Source organism: Cetorhinus maximus, unplaced genomic scaffold (genome assembly GCF_964194155.1).
Source record: "Cetorhinus maximus unplaced genomic scaffold, sCetMax3.hap1.1 HAP1_SCAFFOLD_3242, whole genome shotgun sequence".
Lineage (NCBI taxonomy): Eukaryota > Metazoa > Chordata > Chondrichthyes > Lamniformes > Cetorhinidae > Cetorhinus > Cetorhinus maximus.
This window is the reverse complement of record NW_027599162.1, coordinates 993-20,069: the sequence shown is the minus strand read 5'-3', so window position 1 is coordinate 20,069 and position 19,077 is coordinate 993. Positions and strand designations below refer to the sequence as shown.

Here is a 19,077-nt window from a genome sequence, read left to right as displayed (position 1 = left end):
ACTGCCTCAGCTTCAGCTTCAGTTTGGGCTGATTGCACTATCTTACTTAACTCCAGATCGGCTTGTTGAGCCCCAACCAGGGAAGATTTATTAAACATCTCTTTTTAATTATCTAAGTCTTTAAAGAAAGTTTCAGCTAACCAAATATCTGTTTGTGGTTTCACTTTGACCTCCAATGATGGGCTTTGCTTTGCCATTGTTCGGGTCATCTCACACTAATGAAAAATTCCTGGAACCTTTTCCTGTAACTGCTCTGTCTCTTTAATCTCATTTGGGCTTTCTGTAATTATGGGAGAAGCTACTACCTTCACTCCGGTGAGATCATTTCCCAGGAGTAAATCAACGCCATATACAGGTAACTACTGAACAACCCCTACCGTCACTGTCCCAGACAAAGGTCACACTCCAGGTGCACCTGGTACAAAGGTACAGGTATATACTCCCCGCCAATACCATTGACTAAAACCTTGGCTTTTAATGCGCTCGCTAGTGGAAAAGTTATACCTTCCCCCAGCAAAAGTGTTTGAGTGCCTCTCGGTATCTCTTAATATAATTATAGTTTAACTATCTCATTTGAGGGATAAGAGGTTTTTTTTCCCCTCGACGAAAATTCTTTATAACTCTCATGTATCTTATTTACCTCACCTGAACTCACAGCGATGTTCACACTCAGTTTCACAGCTGCAGTTAGCATTACCACTTGATCTTTGTACTTTTAGTCTGCGTTCCTTTTCCTGAATTGCCCTTACATAGCCCAATAAATCCCATGGATTTCCCATTCAACTTCCAGCAATCGGCACAAACATGTCCCACCTTGTTATAACGGAAACACTTAGGCCTTTGAATCTCACTTCTACCCTCAGCACCTTCCTTTTGGCCTGAGGAGAAGTTTCCAGGAATTCCCAGCTGTCACTTCTCTCCCATGGCTGCCTCCCTTTCACCCTCCCACCTTCTATCCTTCTTGGGTTTGTGGGGATGACGGTAAAAGGGCTTAGATTTATGGACCAGCTCATAATCGTCAGCCATCTCTGCTGCCTGTCTAGCTGTTGCTACCCTCTGGTCTTCAAACATGTGTTCTAACAACTGAAGGAAGTGAACTTTTAAATTCTTCCAGGAGAATTATTTCCCTAAGAGCTTCATATGTTGTCTCTACCCTTAATGCCTATATCCAACGGTCAAAATTACTTTGCTCTACCCTCTCAAATTCAATACAGGTCTGCCCAGGCTGTTCCCTTATGTTCTGAAATTTCTGCCTGTACACCTCAGGGACCAACTCATACACACTAAGAATCATAATCCACATATACCTCTTCTGACAGCGATGCATATACCTCATGAGCTCTACTCACCAACCTACTCTGTAAGAGCAATGTCCAGATTTCTTTTGGCCGTTTCATTTGCTTAGCTACCTTTTTTAAACAAAATAAAGAATGCCTCTACATCCCTTTCCTCAAAATTTGGAAGGGCTTGTACAAATTTAAACATCTCCCCTCTGGGCTTTGGGTTGGGGGTGGTTTCTTTGTCATCAGGGCCTCCTCCAGCATCTGATGCCTCTTTTTTTTTAATGCCAGCCTTTTAAGCTGGTATTCCCTTTCTAGTTTCTCTCTCCCTCCTTTGCCTCCCCTTCATTATCCTTCTCCCTTGCCTGAACTTCCAGCTCCTGCTTCCTAAATGTTCTTTCTTTCTCTTTTCCTTCTCTCCCAAGCCTTTTCAATTCCCCATTCGCTTTCCTGTTCGAGCTGCTTCATTTGCAATTGGATCTTCGCCAGCACAATCAGCTCACCCCCAAGAGAATGTGGTCTCTCTATTATGTCCCTTCCAGTTCCAAATGCCACTGTTAGCTCAACTATGTCTGCTTTCCTCACTCCTATGGGTAATTCTAACTCCAACTTATCTGTGAATTCCATTAGCTTAGTCTTGGTTACTTTTTGTAAACCAGTCAGGGATAAATCTTCCATCTGTAGGAAAGTCTTAGCAACTTCCAAAGCCATTTTGGTTTTACTAATGTGTAAGAAACCTGGTGTCTGTCCTTTTATCCTTTCCCAATTATTATTATTCCACGTCCAGTCACTCACCCGCAATTCAAAATCGTAGATCACAAGCTCTTGTGGGATTTTGAATTGCGGGTGATTGATTGGACGCGGAATAATAATAATTGGGAAAGGATGAAAGGACAGACACCAGGTTTCTTACACATTAGTAAAACCAAAATGGCTTTGGAAGTTGCTAAGACTTTCCTACAGATGGAAGATTTATCCCTGACTGGTTTACAAAAAGTAAACACACACACACACATACCAACAAATGACAAACAAATAGAGTCTCTACAGAGATGGACGGTTGAAGAAAAAACTTTGTGAAAAGGATAAAGTTTTCAGGGTTCTGACCCTCGATCTGGATCTCCCTCGTTTGATGACAGATCGCTAGTTCCAGTAGATGCCTGCAGGTTCTCACCAACGGAACTTCAACCTGGACAATAATAGAGGCTGGATGAATCCTTCTTGGCTCAGTCTTTCAGGTTTCCAAATACAGACAACTTTCACTAAGATGAGGATTCCTAGCTGGATACAGAGAGCCACACTGTATTTAGGCAAGGCAAGGGGTATGTGAGGTCTGCTTCCCAATTTATTCCCAACTGAGTTCAAAACAACAAGTTCAAAACTTAAAGCTCATCTCTGTCAGGTGATTTCCAGTAAATCACCAGGACCTTTGCCTTTTGAAGTTTTTTTTCAGCCATTAAAGTAATTACAGTTTAAATAAGCCAATAGCTCTCCTCCTCAAGAGCCACACTGGTCAGGTGATTTCTTGAAAAAGGCACACTAGCTCATAGTCCAAAGGTGAACTTATGACCTTTCTTTAAAAAAAATCCAAGTGTCCAAATAATGCAAAATGCTTCCAAATTTTAAAAGAAAACCCCAGTTCTTGAAGATAAGGTTTTCCCAACACACTACGCTGGAGGTCTTGATGGAGGAGGTGGAGAGGAGGAGAGATATCCTGTACTGTTAGGGGCACAGGGGATGCTCTAGACACCCTGTGAGAAAGCAGTGGGAATTAATTGCTGCAGAGACCAATGCCAGGACTGTAACCCCATGGACCTGGACACTAGAAATGTTTAACGGTCTTACAAAGTGGTCATGGTCAATAAATTCATCTTCAAATATCATATCTCACCCACTATACCACTAAACTCCACACTGCTCAATTCACCACATCCCCATCACTCACCTACCAATACATTCAATCAATCAGGACTCACAACTAATGTACCTGTCTGTTCTAACCCCAATGGTGGACACAGTGTTGCTCATTATGGAAGCAGTGGGGCTGAAATCATTGAAGCTGACAGTATCCTCATCCCCTCATCCTTAATCATCCTCCTCATATCCCACTTCCTCCTCATCCAACACTCTCTTCAAATGGAGAAACTGCTGATGATATAAGAATGCACTTCTCCCTCTACCCCTCACCACAACCTCCCCCTTGCCCCTTTTACACAAGAAGACATGAAATAGGAGCAGGAGGAGACCATTTGGCCCATCGAGTCTGCTCTGCATTCAATACGATCATGGCTGATCTTGGGCTTCAACTCCACTTTCCCACCCAGTCCCCATATCCCTTAATTCCCTGAGACGCCAAAAATCTGTCTGTCCCAGTCTGAAATATATTCAACAATGGAGCATCCACAACCCTCTGGAGTAGAGAATTCCAAAGACTCAGCCCATGAGTGAAGTAATTTCTCCTCATCTCAGTCCTAAATGACCAGCCCCTTATCCTGAGACTGTGTCCCCGTGTTCGAGATTCCCCAGCTCGGGGGAAACAATCTCTCAGTATCTACCCTGTCAAACCCCTTCAGAATCTTGGAGGTTTCAATGAGATTGTCTCTTGTTCTTCTAAACTCCAGAGAATAGAAGCCCAATTTACTTATCCTCTCATCACTGGACAACCCCCTCATCCTGGGAACCTATCTAGTGATCCTTTGCTGTCCCACCTCCAATGCTAGCATACCCTTTCTTAAAAGTGAAGACCAAAACTGCACACAGTATTCCAGCACCAGTTCCCTGTACAATTGTAACATACTTCTTTATTCTTGTCCTTCAATCCCCTTGCAATAAAGGCCAACTTGCCATTTGCCTTCCTATTTGCTTGTTGCAGCTGCATGTTAACTTTCTGCATTCCTTGTATGAGCACACGCAAGTCCATTTGAACATCAACCTTTACAAATTTCACACCTTTTAAAAAAATATTCTGCTCTCCTATTCTTACAATCAAAGTGAATAATTTACACTTCCCCACATTATACTCCATCTGTCATCTTGTTGCCCACACACCTAACCTGTCTATATCTCTTTGCAGCCTCTGTGTCCTCCCCACAGCTTACCTTCCCACCAAGCTTGGTATCATCAGCAAACTCAGATACATTACTCTCTGTCCTTTTGTATACCCACGGTATTGTTTGGGAGGGAGTTCCCGGTAGTGGAATCTATGCCTGTGGTCTCTCATTTCCTGTGTCTGCACGACTCTGATTGTCTGTGGCTGCACAGTGCTGAACTACAGCTCTGTGCTCAGTGGTTAACCCTTGACTTTTCCTGGTGACTGGACAGGGGACTGACATAGAATGAAGACATCATGATGGCTGCCGTTGGCCCTGTATGATTCATCGCTCACAGTCTCCCAGCAGCTGGACATTGACCGAGTGGATTCCTTTTATTCTTGGATATAGGGCAGGGTCAACATGTGGTACGTGTGAAACGGTCTGTGTGCCGTCTTCACAAAGTTGTCTTTGGCTCTGCAGCCACAGGGGATACAATGAACTGCTGGGAGGTTGGAGTTGTTGCTGCAGAGATGGAAGATTTGAAGTAGTACAGACCTCGCAGACATTGTCCTTTGCTGAACTCCAGACAGGAGAAACGTTCCCTGAATGCACCCCAGTTGTTGTTGTTGTAGAAAGCACCAGAAATGTGTAGAGTTGCTGCACGGTCTGAAGGAACAGTGCACCTACTAAACTGTGAGTATCGTAATGATGTCTTCATATGTCCTTCATGCTGCCTAATGTTATGTTTAGCTGTGTGTTTCCGAGGGGGTTTAACTGGATCATTCATTTCCAGCAGCAGTGATTTATGGTGCTTGCTGGTGGGATCTTCCTGCTCCTCCAGTGAGTTTTACCAAGATCGCTTTCAGTATAGCTCCCGTCAGGGATATGTGCCCCACCTCAGATGCAGTTTTGGATCCCTCACAGCGACCAAAAAAAGCGGCCACTCTGAACCCCATTTTGTGCCGATCATATTCAAACATCTTGGGCACTGCAGCAACTGAGTTTACAAATTTTTAACTCTCTCTCTCTCTCTCTCTCTCTCTCTGCCCCCCTCCATCTTCCCTCCTTCCTTCTCCTCCCTCTCCCTGTCCACTTCTCTCTCTGTCTCACTCCCCTTCTCCTTTTTCTTTCTCCAACTCTCTCTTTTACTTTCCTCCTCTCTCTCGCTCTCTCTCTCTCTCACATTCCCTCCTCCTTCTTCCCTCACATGCTCTCTTTTACTCTCTTTCTCGGTCTTTATGTTTCCCTCCCTCTCTCTCCTCTATTGCACTCTTGTCATACTCTCTCCTGCCCCATTTGCCCACATTTCACATTATATCTCTGTTTCTTCTCTCCATCCCTCTCTTCCTCCCTTTATCTTCCCCCCATCCTGTTCTCCCCTTATCCTTTCCCTTCCTCCCTTATTCTTTTCCTTCCACTCTTCTTTCCCACCTCTCTCTAACCCTCTGTCTCCCTATCACCTTCACCCTCTGTCTCTCTCTCTCTCACTTTCTGCCTCTCCCTCTCTCTCTCCCTCCTCCCTGCCTCCTTCTCTCTCTCCAGGTGTGCGTCTCGATCGTGTACGAGGAGGACGTCAGAAATACAAGAGACGGATGGACGTGGAGCACAGTCCGTCTCTCACTCTGCAGCTGCCCCCTCCAGCCAAGAGGCCATGTAACTATTGATGTAATGTGGAGAGCTCAATGACTCATCAACTCTCTCCACCAATCCGATCCTGGAGTGACCGTCTCCCCCTCTCACCCTGTACAACAGCCGAGTCACTTTCACTGACAGACTCTCCCAGCACAAACCTATGAACCACTCAGTTCCCCCGCTCTCAGGCTGCCTGTTACCATCAGTGTCTCCCTCTCTCACAGTCCCTCGAAATGAGGGAGGTGCTGACGATGGAGCTGCTGGGAAGAGTTTGTCTGCGGAGCCTTTTAACATGGGCCAGGCTGTTATGCTGCAGCTGCCTCACACTCCTGACTGACCAGGAGATCCTCCCAATCTTAGTGCTGGCCATAGGTGTAGTGGAAGGATTTGGAGGTTGATAATCTGTTTGGCTGCGTTATGAGTGCTCCTTCCTTGGCCACCAGGCCCTGGAGTGAGACTTCAACCCAGAGATTTTGACAGGGAGGCAGGGACAATACCCACTGGACCACAAGCCCTATTGACAGTGTCTCCACCCAGCCACTAACTCACAGACCACACAAACTGACCAGCTGTCCACCCACTCCACTGACCACCCACGCACTGACCACCCACCCCACTGACCACCCACCCCACTGACCACCCACTCCACTGACCACCCACTCCACTGACCACCCATCCACTGACCACCCACCCACTGACCACCCACTCCACTGACCACCCACGCACTGACCACCCACTCCACTGACCACCCACCCCACAGACCACCCACCCCACTGACCACCCACCCCACTGACCACCCACCCCACTGACCACCCACCCCACAGACCACCCACCCCACTGACCACCCACCGGACTTACCACCCACCCCACAGACCACCCACCCACTGACCACTCACCCCACAGACCACCCACCCACTGACCACCCACCCACTGACCACCCACCCACTGACCACCCACCCCACTGACCACCCACTCACTGACCACCCACCCCACTGACCACCCACCCCACAGACCACCCACCCACTGACCACTCACCCCACAGACCACCCACCCACTGACCACCCACCCACTGACCACCCACCCCACTGACCACCCACCCCACAGACCACCCACCCCACAGACCACCCACCCCACAGACCACCCACTGGACTGACCACCCACCGGACTGACCACCCACCGGACTGACCACCCACCCACTGACCGCCCACCCACTGACCACCCACATCACTGACCACCCACCCACTGACCACCCACTCCACTGACCACCCACCCACTGACCACCCATCCAATGACCATCCACCCACTGACCACCCACCCATGGGCCATCCAGTCACTGACCAACTATTCCACTCCCGACCAGCCCACTGACACCCCACCCCAATGACCATCCACCACACTGACCACCCACCCATTCACGACTCACCCACTGACCAACCACTGTCCACTCCACTGACCGTCACTCCCACAAACTCCTGCTGATGGAGCCATACCATTGAATTAACATTCAATCTTAATTCAGAAACGAGGCAGACAAGCTGATAACGAACAAAACTCCCATCTCGACAGGAAAAAAACTGTGACAATGTACAGATCGACCCTGACCCCGCGCTGTACCTGTCCTGGGAGTGTTTGATGGGGACAGTGTAGAGGGAGCTTTACTCTGTATCTAACCCCGTGCTGTACCTGTCCTGGGAGTGTTTGATAGGGACAGTGTAGAGGGAGCTTTACTCTGTATCTAACCCCGTGCTGTACCTGTCCTGGGAGTGTTTGATGGGGACAGTGTAGAGGGAGATTTACTCTGTATCTAACCCCGTGCTGTACCTGTCCTGGGAGTGTTTGATGGGGACAGTGTAGAGGGAGCTTTACTCTGTATCTAACCCCGTGCTGTACCTGTCCTGGGAGTGTTTGATGGGGACAGTGTAGAAGAAGCTTTACTCTGTATCTAACCCCGTGCTGTACCTGCCCTGGGAGTGTTTGACGGGGACAGTGTAGAGGGAGCTTTACTCTGTATCTAACCCCGTGCTGTACCTGTCCTGGGAGTGTTTGATGGGGACGGTGTAGAGGGAACCTTTGATTGTTTGGAGTCTGTTCCAACAGCAGGACAATGTCAGTACAGCAGCTGGTCACTGGGTTAATCCTGATGGATGTGGAACACTCACTGTCATTCCTGATCTCCTCATTGGTGACCGGCTGTGACATTGTTTTGGTGGCAGCCGTGAGTTTCACTCTAGTTTATCTCCACCACTTTGCAGAGTGACACGTTTGCTAGTCCCGGTCTGATTGATTCCCTCTCCTTTACTGTAGTGAGTAAAATCGTGTCTCACCTCCTGGTGGCAGAACCTGAGAAGATTTACGCCATGCCAGACCCCACAGTGCCTGAGACGGACATCAAAGCACTGACCACCCTGTGTGACCTGGCTGACCGTGAGCTGGTCGTCATCATTGGTTGGGCCAAACACATCCCAGGTAAGGAGCAGCCTGGCAGCATCAGGTAAGATCTTCGTCCTCTCAGACTCCTCACCCACAACACAGAGAACTGCCTCAAACTGAGACGGAAAATGCCGGAATAACTCAGCAGCTCTGACAGCATTTGTGGAGAGAAAGACAGAGCTAACGTTTCGACTCCGTATGACTCTTCTTCAGAGCTAAAGAGAAATAAAAATGTGGTGAAATTTATGCTGTTTAAGGGGCGTGGAACAGGTGAAGTTGGATAGAAGGCCAGCGATAGGTGGAGGCAAAGGAGAGATGCCAAAGATGTCATAAATGAAAGGTCAAAGGGGTGTTAATGGTGGTGGTACTGGCTAAAGGAGGTGCTGATGGTGACATTAAGGATAGAAAGCAGAATGTGATAATAGCCAGATCAGGGTAAACACTCTGAAAAGAACAACATGAACAAGTGACAGATGGCCCTAGTAGGGGTGGGTGGGGGGAGGGACAGTGGTGGGAAAATAGGTTAAAAGGTGGGGATAAAACAATGAATAAAAATGGAAATAAATAAAAATAATAATAATAAAAATAAGTGGAAAAAAATAAAAATAAAAAATGAAAATGAATATTGAAAGAAGGGGATAAAAAGGGGGGGATCGGAAAGGGGGTGGGGATGGAGGAGAGAGTTCATGATCTAAAATTGTTGAACTCAATATTCAGTCCGGAAGGCTGTAAAGTGCCTAGTCGGAAGATGAGGTGCTGTTCCTCCAGTTTGCGTTGAGCTTCACTGGAACAATGCAGCAAGCCAAGGACGGACATGTGGGCATGAGAGCAGGGTGGAGTGTTGAAATGGCAAGTGACAGGGAGGTCTGGGTAATGCTTGCGGACAGACCGAAGGTGTTGTGCAAAGCGGTCACCCAGTCTGTGTTTGGTCTCTCCAATGTAGAGGAAACCGCATTGGGAGCAGCGAATGCAGTAGACTAAATTGAGGGAAGTGCAAGTGAAATGCTGCTTCACTTGAAAGGAGTGTTTGGGCCCTTGGACGGTGAGGAGAGGGGAAGTAAAGGGGCAGGTGTTGCATCTTCTGTGGTTGCATGGGAAGGTGCCGTGGGAGGGGGTTGAGGTGTAGGGGGTGATGGAGGAGTGGACCAGGGTGTCCCGGAGGGAACGATCCCTGCGGAATGCCGCCAGGGGGGGTGAAGGGAAGATGTGTTTGGTGGTGGCATCATGCTGGAGTTGGCGGAAATGGCGGAGGATGATCCTTTGAATGCGGAGGCTGGTGGGGTGATAAGTGAGGACAAGGGGGACCCTATCATGTTTCTGGGAGGGAGAGGAAGGTGTGAGGGCGGATGCGCGGGAGATGGGCCGGACACGGTTGAGGGCCCTGTCAACCACCGTGGGTGGAAAACCTCAGTTAAGGAAGAAGGAAGACATGTCAGAGGAACTGTTTTTGAAAGTGGCATCATCAGAACAGATGCGACCGAGGCGAAGGAACTGAGAGAATGGGATGGAGTCCTTACAGGAAGCGGGGTGTGAGGAGCTGTAGTCCAGGTAGCTGTGGGAGTCGGTAGGCTTGTAATGGATATTGGTGGACAGTCTATCATCAGAAATTGAGACAGAGAGGTCAAGGAAGGGAAGGGAAGTGCCAGAGATGGACCATGTGAAAATGATGGAGGGGTGGAGATTGGAAGCAAAATTGATAAATGTTTCCCGGTCCCGACGAGAGCATGAAGCAGCACCGAAGTAATCATCGATGTACCGGAGAAAGAGTTGTGGGAGGGGGCCGGAGTAGGACTGGAACAAGGAATGTTCCACATACCCCATAAAGAAACAGGCATAGCTGGGGCCCATGCGGGTACCCATAGCCACACCTTTTATTTGGAGGAAGTGAGAGGAGTTTAAGGAGAAATTATTCAGTGTGAGAACAAGTTCAGCCAGACGGAGGAGAGTAGTGGTGGGTGGGGATTGTTCAGGCCTCTGTTCGAGAAAGAAGCAGAGAACTGTCTGTGTGATGCTCACTACCCCAAGTAGTACACCCGCTTCCAGTGCCCCAGGTAGTATACCCCCTTCCAGTGTCTCAGGCATTATACCCACTTCCAGTGTCCCAGGTAGTATACCCCCTTCCAGTGTCTCAGGCATTATACCCACTTCCAGTGCCCCAGGTAGTATATCCCCTTCCAGTGACCCAGGTAGTATACCCCCTCCCAGAGCCCCAGGTAGTATATCCCCTCCCAGAGCCCCAGGTAGTATACCCCCTCCCAGAACGTTTTTTTTATTCATTCACGGGGTGTGGGTGTCGCTGGCCGGGCCCAGCATTTATTGCCCATCCCTAGTTGCCCTTGAGAAGGTGGTGGTGAGCTGCCTTCTTGAACCGCTGCAGTCCATGTGGTGTGGGTACACCCACAGTGCTGTTAGGGAGGGTGGTGTAGGTACACCCACTGTGCTGTTAGGGAGGGAGTTCCAGGATTTTGACCCAGCGACAGTGAAGGAACGGCGATATATTTCCAAGTCAGGATGGTGAGTGGCTTGGAGGGGAACTTCCAGGTGGTGATGTTCCCATCTATCTGCTGCCCTTGTCCTTCTAGATGGTAGCGGTCGTGAGTTTGGAAGGTGCTGTCTAAGGAGTCTTGGTGAATTCTTGCAGTGTATCTTGTAGATGGTACACACACTGCTGCTACTGTGCGTCGGTGATGTTGATGACCCCTTCCATTACTGATGATCGAGAGTAGACTGATGGGGTGGTAATTGGCCGGGTTGGATTTGTCCTGCTTTTTGTGGACGGGACATACCTGGGCAATTTCCCACGTAACCGGGTAGATGTCAGTGTTGTAGCTGTATTGGAACAGCTTGGCTAGGGGCGCAGCAAGTTCTGGAGCACAAGTCTTCAGTACTATTGCTGGAATATTGTCAGGGCCCACAGCCTTTGCAGTATCCAGTACCTTCAGCCATTTCTTGATATCACGTGGAGTGAATCGAATTGGCTGAAGACTGGCAGCTGTGACGCTGGGGAGGAAGTATACCCACCCCATTCCAGAACTCCAGGGAGTATGCCCCCTGGGAGTGTTTGATGGGGACAGATCTGCAGCAGTTGGCCAATGACTAAGGAAAGTTTCTGTGGGATCAATTGATTTGGTGGCCTGAGGTAATTTCTAGATGCTCTCTCTTTCCCTCTCTTGGTCACTCTCAGCCTCTTTGTGACCCTGTCTCTTCCCGTCTATCTCTCTCTGCCTCCTCCCTCTTCAGGTGGATTTTACAGTCCCATCATGTGGGGGAAGGGCCGGGAAATGCAGCGAATCCATTCAAAGTCCATTGACTTTGGCAGCACCGAAAAATTCCGCCAACCGGAATGCCCATAAAATTCCATCCAAGTCTCTCGGTCACCATCTGTTTCTCTCTCTGTCCCCGTCTCTGGTTTTCAATCTCTCGCCCTCTCTGTCTCTCCCTCTCTTTCTCAGTCTCTCTGCCTCTCTTTCTCTTTCTCCATCTCTCTCTGCCTCTCTATCTCTCTGTCTCTTTCTCAGTGTCTTTTTGTCTCTCTATCTCTCTGTCTCTTGCTGCCTCTCTCTCTCAGTCTTTCTCTGCCTCTCTCTCTTTCTCAGTCTCTCTCTGTCTCTCTCTCTTTCTCAGTCTCTCTCTGCCTCTCTCTCTTTCTCAGTCTCTTTCTGTCCTTGTCTCTCAGTCACTGTTTCTGAATCTCTCTATCTCTTGCTCTCCTATTCTTTGTTCTGAGTTTATCTGGGTTTTTGTATCAGAGAGATGGAGATGACGATGAATGGAGCTTGCTGTTAGATTAGTACCTGTTTTCTGTGCTATTAGTTTGATTGCATTTGCAAATCTAATCAAAGGCCAGACTCGTTCCTTGTGTTGAGGGTCTGGTAATCTCTGTGTAATGGAATGCAAATCTGGCAAGAGTGCAAGTTCTCAATAAATCAGGCGCTCGTCAGTGCTGGCTATTAACTATCGGAATGAACAGTCACTTTTTAGTGTATTCAATTTACAGGCTGACGTGGGATTATAAAGACAGATGACAGTAATCACACAAGGACAAATACTATTTCATTCTATAGTGTAGAAAATGAGGGCAGTGAGATTGTGACCCTGTTGTGCCTGGGCACACTCTCACCACCCGTTCTGCTGTCTGTCTTTATAAGGGGTAGTGCCCATGATGCCACATTGACCAATGATCATTAAGGTCACTGTCCAGTGTCAGCTGAGCCTTTTAACTGGGTAACGTTCTCCGCTCGGAGTCAGGAGGTGACGTCACTTTGGAGACAGGTGCCTAAAAATCCAGGCTGACACTCTCAGTCTCCAGAGCCCGTTTTTCAACGTACTCTCTTATCTTCAACAAACTCGTTCCACTTGAGGATGTAACTGCTTTGTACCTTTTCCTTATTTATTACACAGGAGCAGGAAGGGGCCATTCAGACCCCTGGTACTGTTACATGAGAGCAGGAGTGACCCCCCCCACAAAGCCTGTAACGGAGAAACATTCTCTGATGTGACCTTCACTGGAAAGGCCAACATTTATTGCCCATCTCTAATTACTCCCATTGGCTTCATCCCCCTCCCCCTAACAACAGTCTGAGGCCAAACCAGGCTTTTCACAACAATCATATTTGGCTTGATATTTGATCCAAAGATGAGTTTCCAACCACATATCCACCACCACGAGCACTGCCTGTTTCCACCTCTGTAACATCACCTGACTCCACCCCTGCCTTAGCTCATCCGCTGCTGAAACCCTCACCCACGCTCTTGTTACCCTGAGAGATGATGATTCTAACGCACCCCTGGCTGCTGCCCCACATTCTACCCTCATAAACTTATCCAAAACCCTGCTGCCCATGTTCGAACTTGAATCACATCCCATTCACCCACCAGCCCTTACTCACTGATCTACACTGGCTCCCGGTTAAACAACACCTTCATTTTAAAATTTGCATCCTTGTTTGCAAATCTATCCATAACCTCAGCCCTCCCAAATCCACCAAGGCTTGTTCGACAGCACCTTCCAAATCCACAACCTCTACCACTTAGAAGGACAAGGGCAGCAGACACATGGGAACACCACCACCTGGAAGTTCCCCTCCAAGCCACTCATCATCCTGACTTGGAAATATATCGCCGTTCCTTCACTGTCACTGGGTCAAAATCCTGGAACTCCCTCCCTAACAGCACTGTGGGTGTACCTACACCACATGGACTGCAGCAGTTCAAGTAGGCAGCTCACCACCACCTTCTTTTGTCACCAGTCATCATATCTATCACCTTATTGCTTGGTGTTTAATTTTGCTCTACAATCTCTCCTGGGTAACACATTGGGCCATTTTTACTCCATTAAAGGCACAATATAAATATAAGTATAATATAAATATAAGTATAATATAAATATAAGTATAATATAAATATAAGTATAATATAAATATAAGTATAATATAAATATAAATATAATATAAATATAAGTAGTTTATTGACTCCCCCACAAGTGGAAACAGTTTATCCAGATCCAACCTATTGAACCCTTTCCGAATGGGAAATATCTCAATGCAGTTGCTGTGAGTCACTGTGGAACAGAAGGATATGGGCTGAGGTGGAGAAGGGTCATGTGAACATTAACACTGGTGTAGAACCAATGGGCTAAAGGCCTGTTTCTGTGCTGTAAATCCTCTGTAATGTGAGTGTGGGAGATTCGGTAAGATTCAGCCTAGGGGGCACTGACCAGAGAAACCTAACATCTCACTGTCACAGCAGCTCCATAGAGCGTCAATGCTGGGGCAGATAGATCCCTTATAAACAGGGGGGTTATCGGGATAGACAGGAGGTTACAATCAGATCAGCCACGATCTTATTGAATGATGGAGGTGTCTCGATGGGCTGAGTGACTCCTGCTCCTAGTTCGTTTGCTGGTATGACCTGTGTGTGCTGGGGAAATGAAAGCATTAAAGAGTTGGAGGTCTCCAGATTAGAATTCCCCCTTTAAGGCAGCAGGCACAGTGAAAGAGTGAGCGTTTGAAGCTGGACTGTTCTAGAAGCAGAATTCATCCAACATGTTGAGAAATGAGGTGCAAGAGAGGATGGAGTTACAATGGAAAACTTTTAACTGAAGTAGTTTGGGCTGCTAATGGGACTGGTGTTAACCTGTAAGATTGTGAATGGTAAACAATGAAACTTGACTTTTAAAAGTGGAGCAGTTGCAGGTCTCGATCGCCAGTTGATGATGGCTGGGCTGATGATGATTAACAGACATTAATGCTTGTTTACATTCATCCAATCGGATAAGAATAATTGGAGGGTTGTGCCCCAGTGGGTAGGAATATATCACAGATAAAACCAGCACCGAGTCCTGCAAAACATCAATCTTTAAATTACCTCAGCACAGAACAGGCCGCAGCCTGGACAGTAACTGGCAGTGTGACTGTCTCTGACCCACTGCTCACACACGCAGCAACTTTACAACTCACACACAGTGCCTCTAAAAAACCTCAGTCTGCTCGAATAGGCACAAATTGTGGTGGGAATGGTGGGTTAGCACAGACAGAGAGAGAGAGAGAGAGGGAGAAACTGATAGAGAAAGAGGGAGAGATAGAGATTGGGAGAGAAGGAGAGACATAGACAAAGAGAGAGAGAGTGATAGAGACAGAGGGAGAAATAGAGAGATAGAGATGGAGGTAGAGAGAGAGGCAGAGACAGAGAGAGAGAAAGTGATAGAGATTGGGAGAGAGAGACAGAGAGAGAGAGGCAGAGGCAGAGAGGGAGTGATAGAGACAGAGGGAGAAATAGAGAGATAGAGATTGGGAGAAAGAAGAGGCAGAGAGAGAGAGATGGTGACAAAGTGAGAGAGTGATTGAGACAGAGGGAGAGATAGAGAGATGATTGTGAGAGAGGGAGACAGGGAGAGAGAGGGAGAGCCCAGTGTCCCCATTGGTTTTAGTTGAGACTTGCTCCCACAGTAAAGTGGGGAGGAAGAGATAGGAACTGGCCCTCAGCCCCATTCTCCAGATATCTCATTTCTGCCCCCACTTTCCCCAGGGGGAAGGGGCAATTCTTAGATCCTTTATTTGACATGGGGGAAGGGAGACCAGCCTTGCCAGATGATGATAGGAGTGCGTCAAGGACCAGAGCCCACTCACTATGGCAGATCAGAGTGTTCAGGAAGGTGAGTGTGAGCTGAGTGTGTCAATGGCCATTACAGAGAGAAATAAAGCTTAGAATATCTGACAGGCAATCAGCCTTGTCCTACACTCCCTCTCATGATTCTAGCTAACATCTGTACCTTGTCTTCATCCCCATCCTGCTTCTTCACTCCCCATCTCTCAGATCTTCCTTTGATGTCTCTGCAGTTTCTAATCTGGTCAATATTTCACCGTTAGAAACAGCTGTCTGACACTCAGAGTTTAGTTATAGAATAGAACAGCTGTTTGCAATAGTGACTGTAAGAATATAAAATAGAGTGTGTAGTTTAGGGCTGGGAGAGAGACAGAGAGAGAGTGAGAGATAGAGAAATGGAGAAAGATAGAGATAAACAGGAAAAGGGAGAGAGAGAAGCAGAGAGGCAGAGAGAGAGAGGCAGAGAAAGGGACAGAGAGAGAGAGGGAGAGGAAGGGAGAAAAGTGGGATGAGAGAAAGGGAGAGGGAAAGAGAAAGAGAGACAGAGACAGACAGAGAGAAAGAGGAAGCAGGGAGAAAAGGGGCGAGAGAGAAAGAGAGAGGGAAAGGGGAGAGAGAGAAAGAGAGAGAGACAGAGAGAGAGAGATGGAGAGGCAGAGAGCAAGGAATGGGAAGAGACGGAGGCAAGTAGCAGAATGGAAAGCAAGCTGTCTTCAAAGGGAGTTGGACAGATCCTCGAGGGTGAGGAGGTTACAGTATTACAGACACAAGTGGGGGTGTGGGAGTAACCATAAGGGCTCTTTCAAAGAGCTGGCACAGACACAACCATTCTTAAAGGAAGTGGCATTGTGGATGCATTGGTCGTAATTTTCCCAGGTTCCCTAGATTCTGAAAAGGCCCCAGTGATTGGCAAACTGCAAATGTAACGCCTCTGTTCAAGAAAGGCGGGAGACAGAAAACAGGAATTAGCTTAACACCTGTCATAGGGAAAATGCTAGAAGCCATTAATAAGGAGGTAGTTGTAGGACATTTAGAAATTCATAATACTATCAGGCAGAGTCAACATGGTTTTGTGAAAGTGAAATTGCTTTTGACAAATGTGTTAGAGTTTTTTGAGGATGTAATAAGCAGATTGGATAAAGGGGAATCGGTAGATGTGGTGTACTTGGATTTCTGAAAGGCATTCGATAAGGTGCCACAGAAAACGTGACTGCACAAGATAAGAGCTCATGCTGTCAGGGGTGATATATTAGCATTGATAGAGGATTGGCTAACTAACAGGAAACAGAGTTGGAAAAACTAATCAGTTTCAGGTTGGAAAACTGTAACTAGTGGAGTGGCGCAGTCATCAGTGCTGGGACCTCATCTATTTACAATCCATATCAATGACTGGGATGAAGGGACCAAGTGTATTGTAGCCAAATTAGCTGGTGATACAAAGGTCGACAGGAAAGCAAGTTGTGAGGAGGATACAAAGAGTCTACAAAGAGATATAGATAGATTAAGTGAGTGGGTAAAAAATTGACAGATAGTTTATAATGTGGGAAAATATGGATATCCTCCCTTTGGTAGGAAAGATAGAAATGATTTAAATGGAGGGAGACTGCAGAACACTGCAGTACTGAGGGATCTGGGTCTCCTGGTACATGAATCACAACTAAAGTTAACGTGCAGGTACGGCAATTAATTAGGAAGGCAAATGGAGTGTTGGCCTTTATTGCAAAGGGGATGGCGTATAAAAGTAGGGAAGTTTTGCTACAGCGGTACAGGGCACTGGTGAGACCACCCCCCTCACTCCCCCCTCTCCCCATCACTCTCCCTCCCCCTCACTCCCCCTCTCCCCATCACTCTCCCTCCCCATCACTCTCCCTCCCCTCACTCCCCCTCTCCCCCTCACTCTCCCTCCCCCTCACTCCCCCTCTCCCCATCACTCTCTCTCCCTCACTCCCCCACTCCCCATCACTCTCCCTCCCCCTCACTCCCCCTCTCCCCATCACTCTCTCTCCCCCTCACTCCCCCTCTGCCCCTCACTCCCCCTCTGCCCCTCACTCTGCTGCTCACTCCCCCTCTCCTGCCCATTCCCCCCGCCCCTCACTCCCCCTCTCCCCATCACTCTCTCTCCCCCTCACTCCCCCTCTGCCCCTCACTCCCCCTCCCTCTCACTCTCCCTCTGCCCTTGACTCCCTCACCTCCTCTCCCCCTTCACTCTCACTCAATCTCCCTCTTTATCTGAATTCTGTGCCCAGGTTTCTCCGACCTCTCTCTGGGGGATCAGATGGGTGTGCTCCAATGTGCCTGGATGGAGATCCTGATCCTGGGAATAGTGTATCGCTCACTGCCCTATGAGGAGGAGTTGGTCTATGCTGAGGATTACATTATGGATGAGGAACATTCCCGGTTGACCGGACTGCTCGATCTTTACACTGCCATCCTACAGCTGGTTCGAAAATACAAGAAGCTGCGAGTGGAGAAAGAGGAGTTTGTCACGCTCAAAGCAATAGCCCTGGCTAATTCAGGTACGCTGACTACCAGAGGTCACCTCACACCAGACATATTCAGCATTTAAAGGAATGTCAATTTAAAAGAGCACAAATTGAATTTAGGAGGCACTGGAGCCAATAGTGAACCTCGATGATCTGGTGCATTAGAGAGAATATTCCCCATCTCATACCAATCAATAACTGCAAAAATCATCATACATACCACACAGCATCCATCTCTCTCTCTCTCCCTCTGTCTCTCTCGCTCTGTCTCTCTCTCCCCCCCTCTCTCTTTCTCTCCCCCTCTCCCTCTCTCTCTCCCTCTCTCCCTCTCTCTCTCTCTCTCCCTCTCTCTCTCTTTCTCTCCCCCTCTCCCTCTCTCTCCCTCTCTCTCTCTCTGTCTCTTCCTCTCTCTCCCTCTCTCTCCCTCTCTCTCTGTCTCTCCCTCTCTCTCCCTCTCGCTCTCCCTCTCTCTCCCTCTCTCTCTCCCTCTCTCTCCCTCTCTCTCTCTCTCTCTCTCTCTCCCCCTCTCCCTCTCTCTCTCCCTCTCTCTCTCCCCCTCTCCCTCTCTCTCCCTCTCTCTCTCTCGCTCTGTCTCTCTCTCTCCCTCTCTCTCTCCCTCTCTCTCCCTCTCTCTCTCCCTCTCTCTCCCTCTCTCTCTCCCTCTCTCTCTTCCTCTCTCTCCCCCTCTCCCTCTCTCTCTCCCTCTCGCTCTCCCTCTCTCTCCCTCTCTCTCTCCCTCTCTCTCCCTCTCTCTCTCTCTCTCTCTCTCTCCCCCTCTCCCTCTCTCTCTCCCTCTCTCTCTCCCCCTCTCCCTCTCTCTCCCTCTCTCTCCCTCTCTCACTCCCTCTCTCTCCCTCTCTCTCCCTCTCTCTCCCTCTCTCTCCCTCTCTCTCTCCCTCTCTCTCTCTCTTTTTCTCTGATTGTTTCCTTTCTTTATCAGTGCTAACATTCAGGCCGGTTGTACCGAACTCCAATCCACTCAAAACCAACTCCACCAGCTCCATCCCTCCAACTCATCGACCCACGTACATCACATATCCCTCATTCCCCACCCTCTCCATATCCCTCACTCCCCACCCTCTCCATATCCCTCATTCCCCACCCTCTCCATATCCC

The 19,077-nt window shown here is 48.3% G+C and overlaps 1 protein-coding gene across 1 annotated transcript; it reads left to right on the top strand.

The window, feature by feature from the left end:
- Positions 1 to 5,854: 5,854 nt before the first annotated feature.
- On the top strand, positions 5,855 to 18,012 carry LOC144677890 (steroid hormone receptor ERR2-like; the record flags this gene model as incomplete). The annotated part of the gene is made up of 3 exons (XM_078537880.1): positions 5,855 to 5,965; positions 8,249 to 8,410; positions 17,725 to 18,012. Coding segments are annotated over 3 exons (561 nt in total), but the record flags the coding sequence as incomplete, so codon positions are not given.
- Positions 18,013 to 19,077: the final 1,065 nt, after the last annotated feature.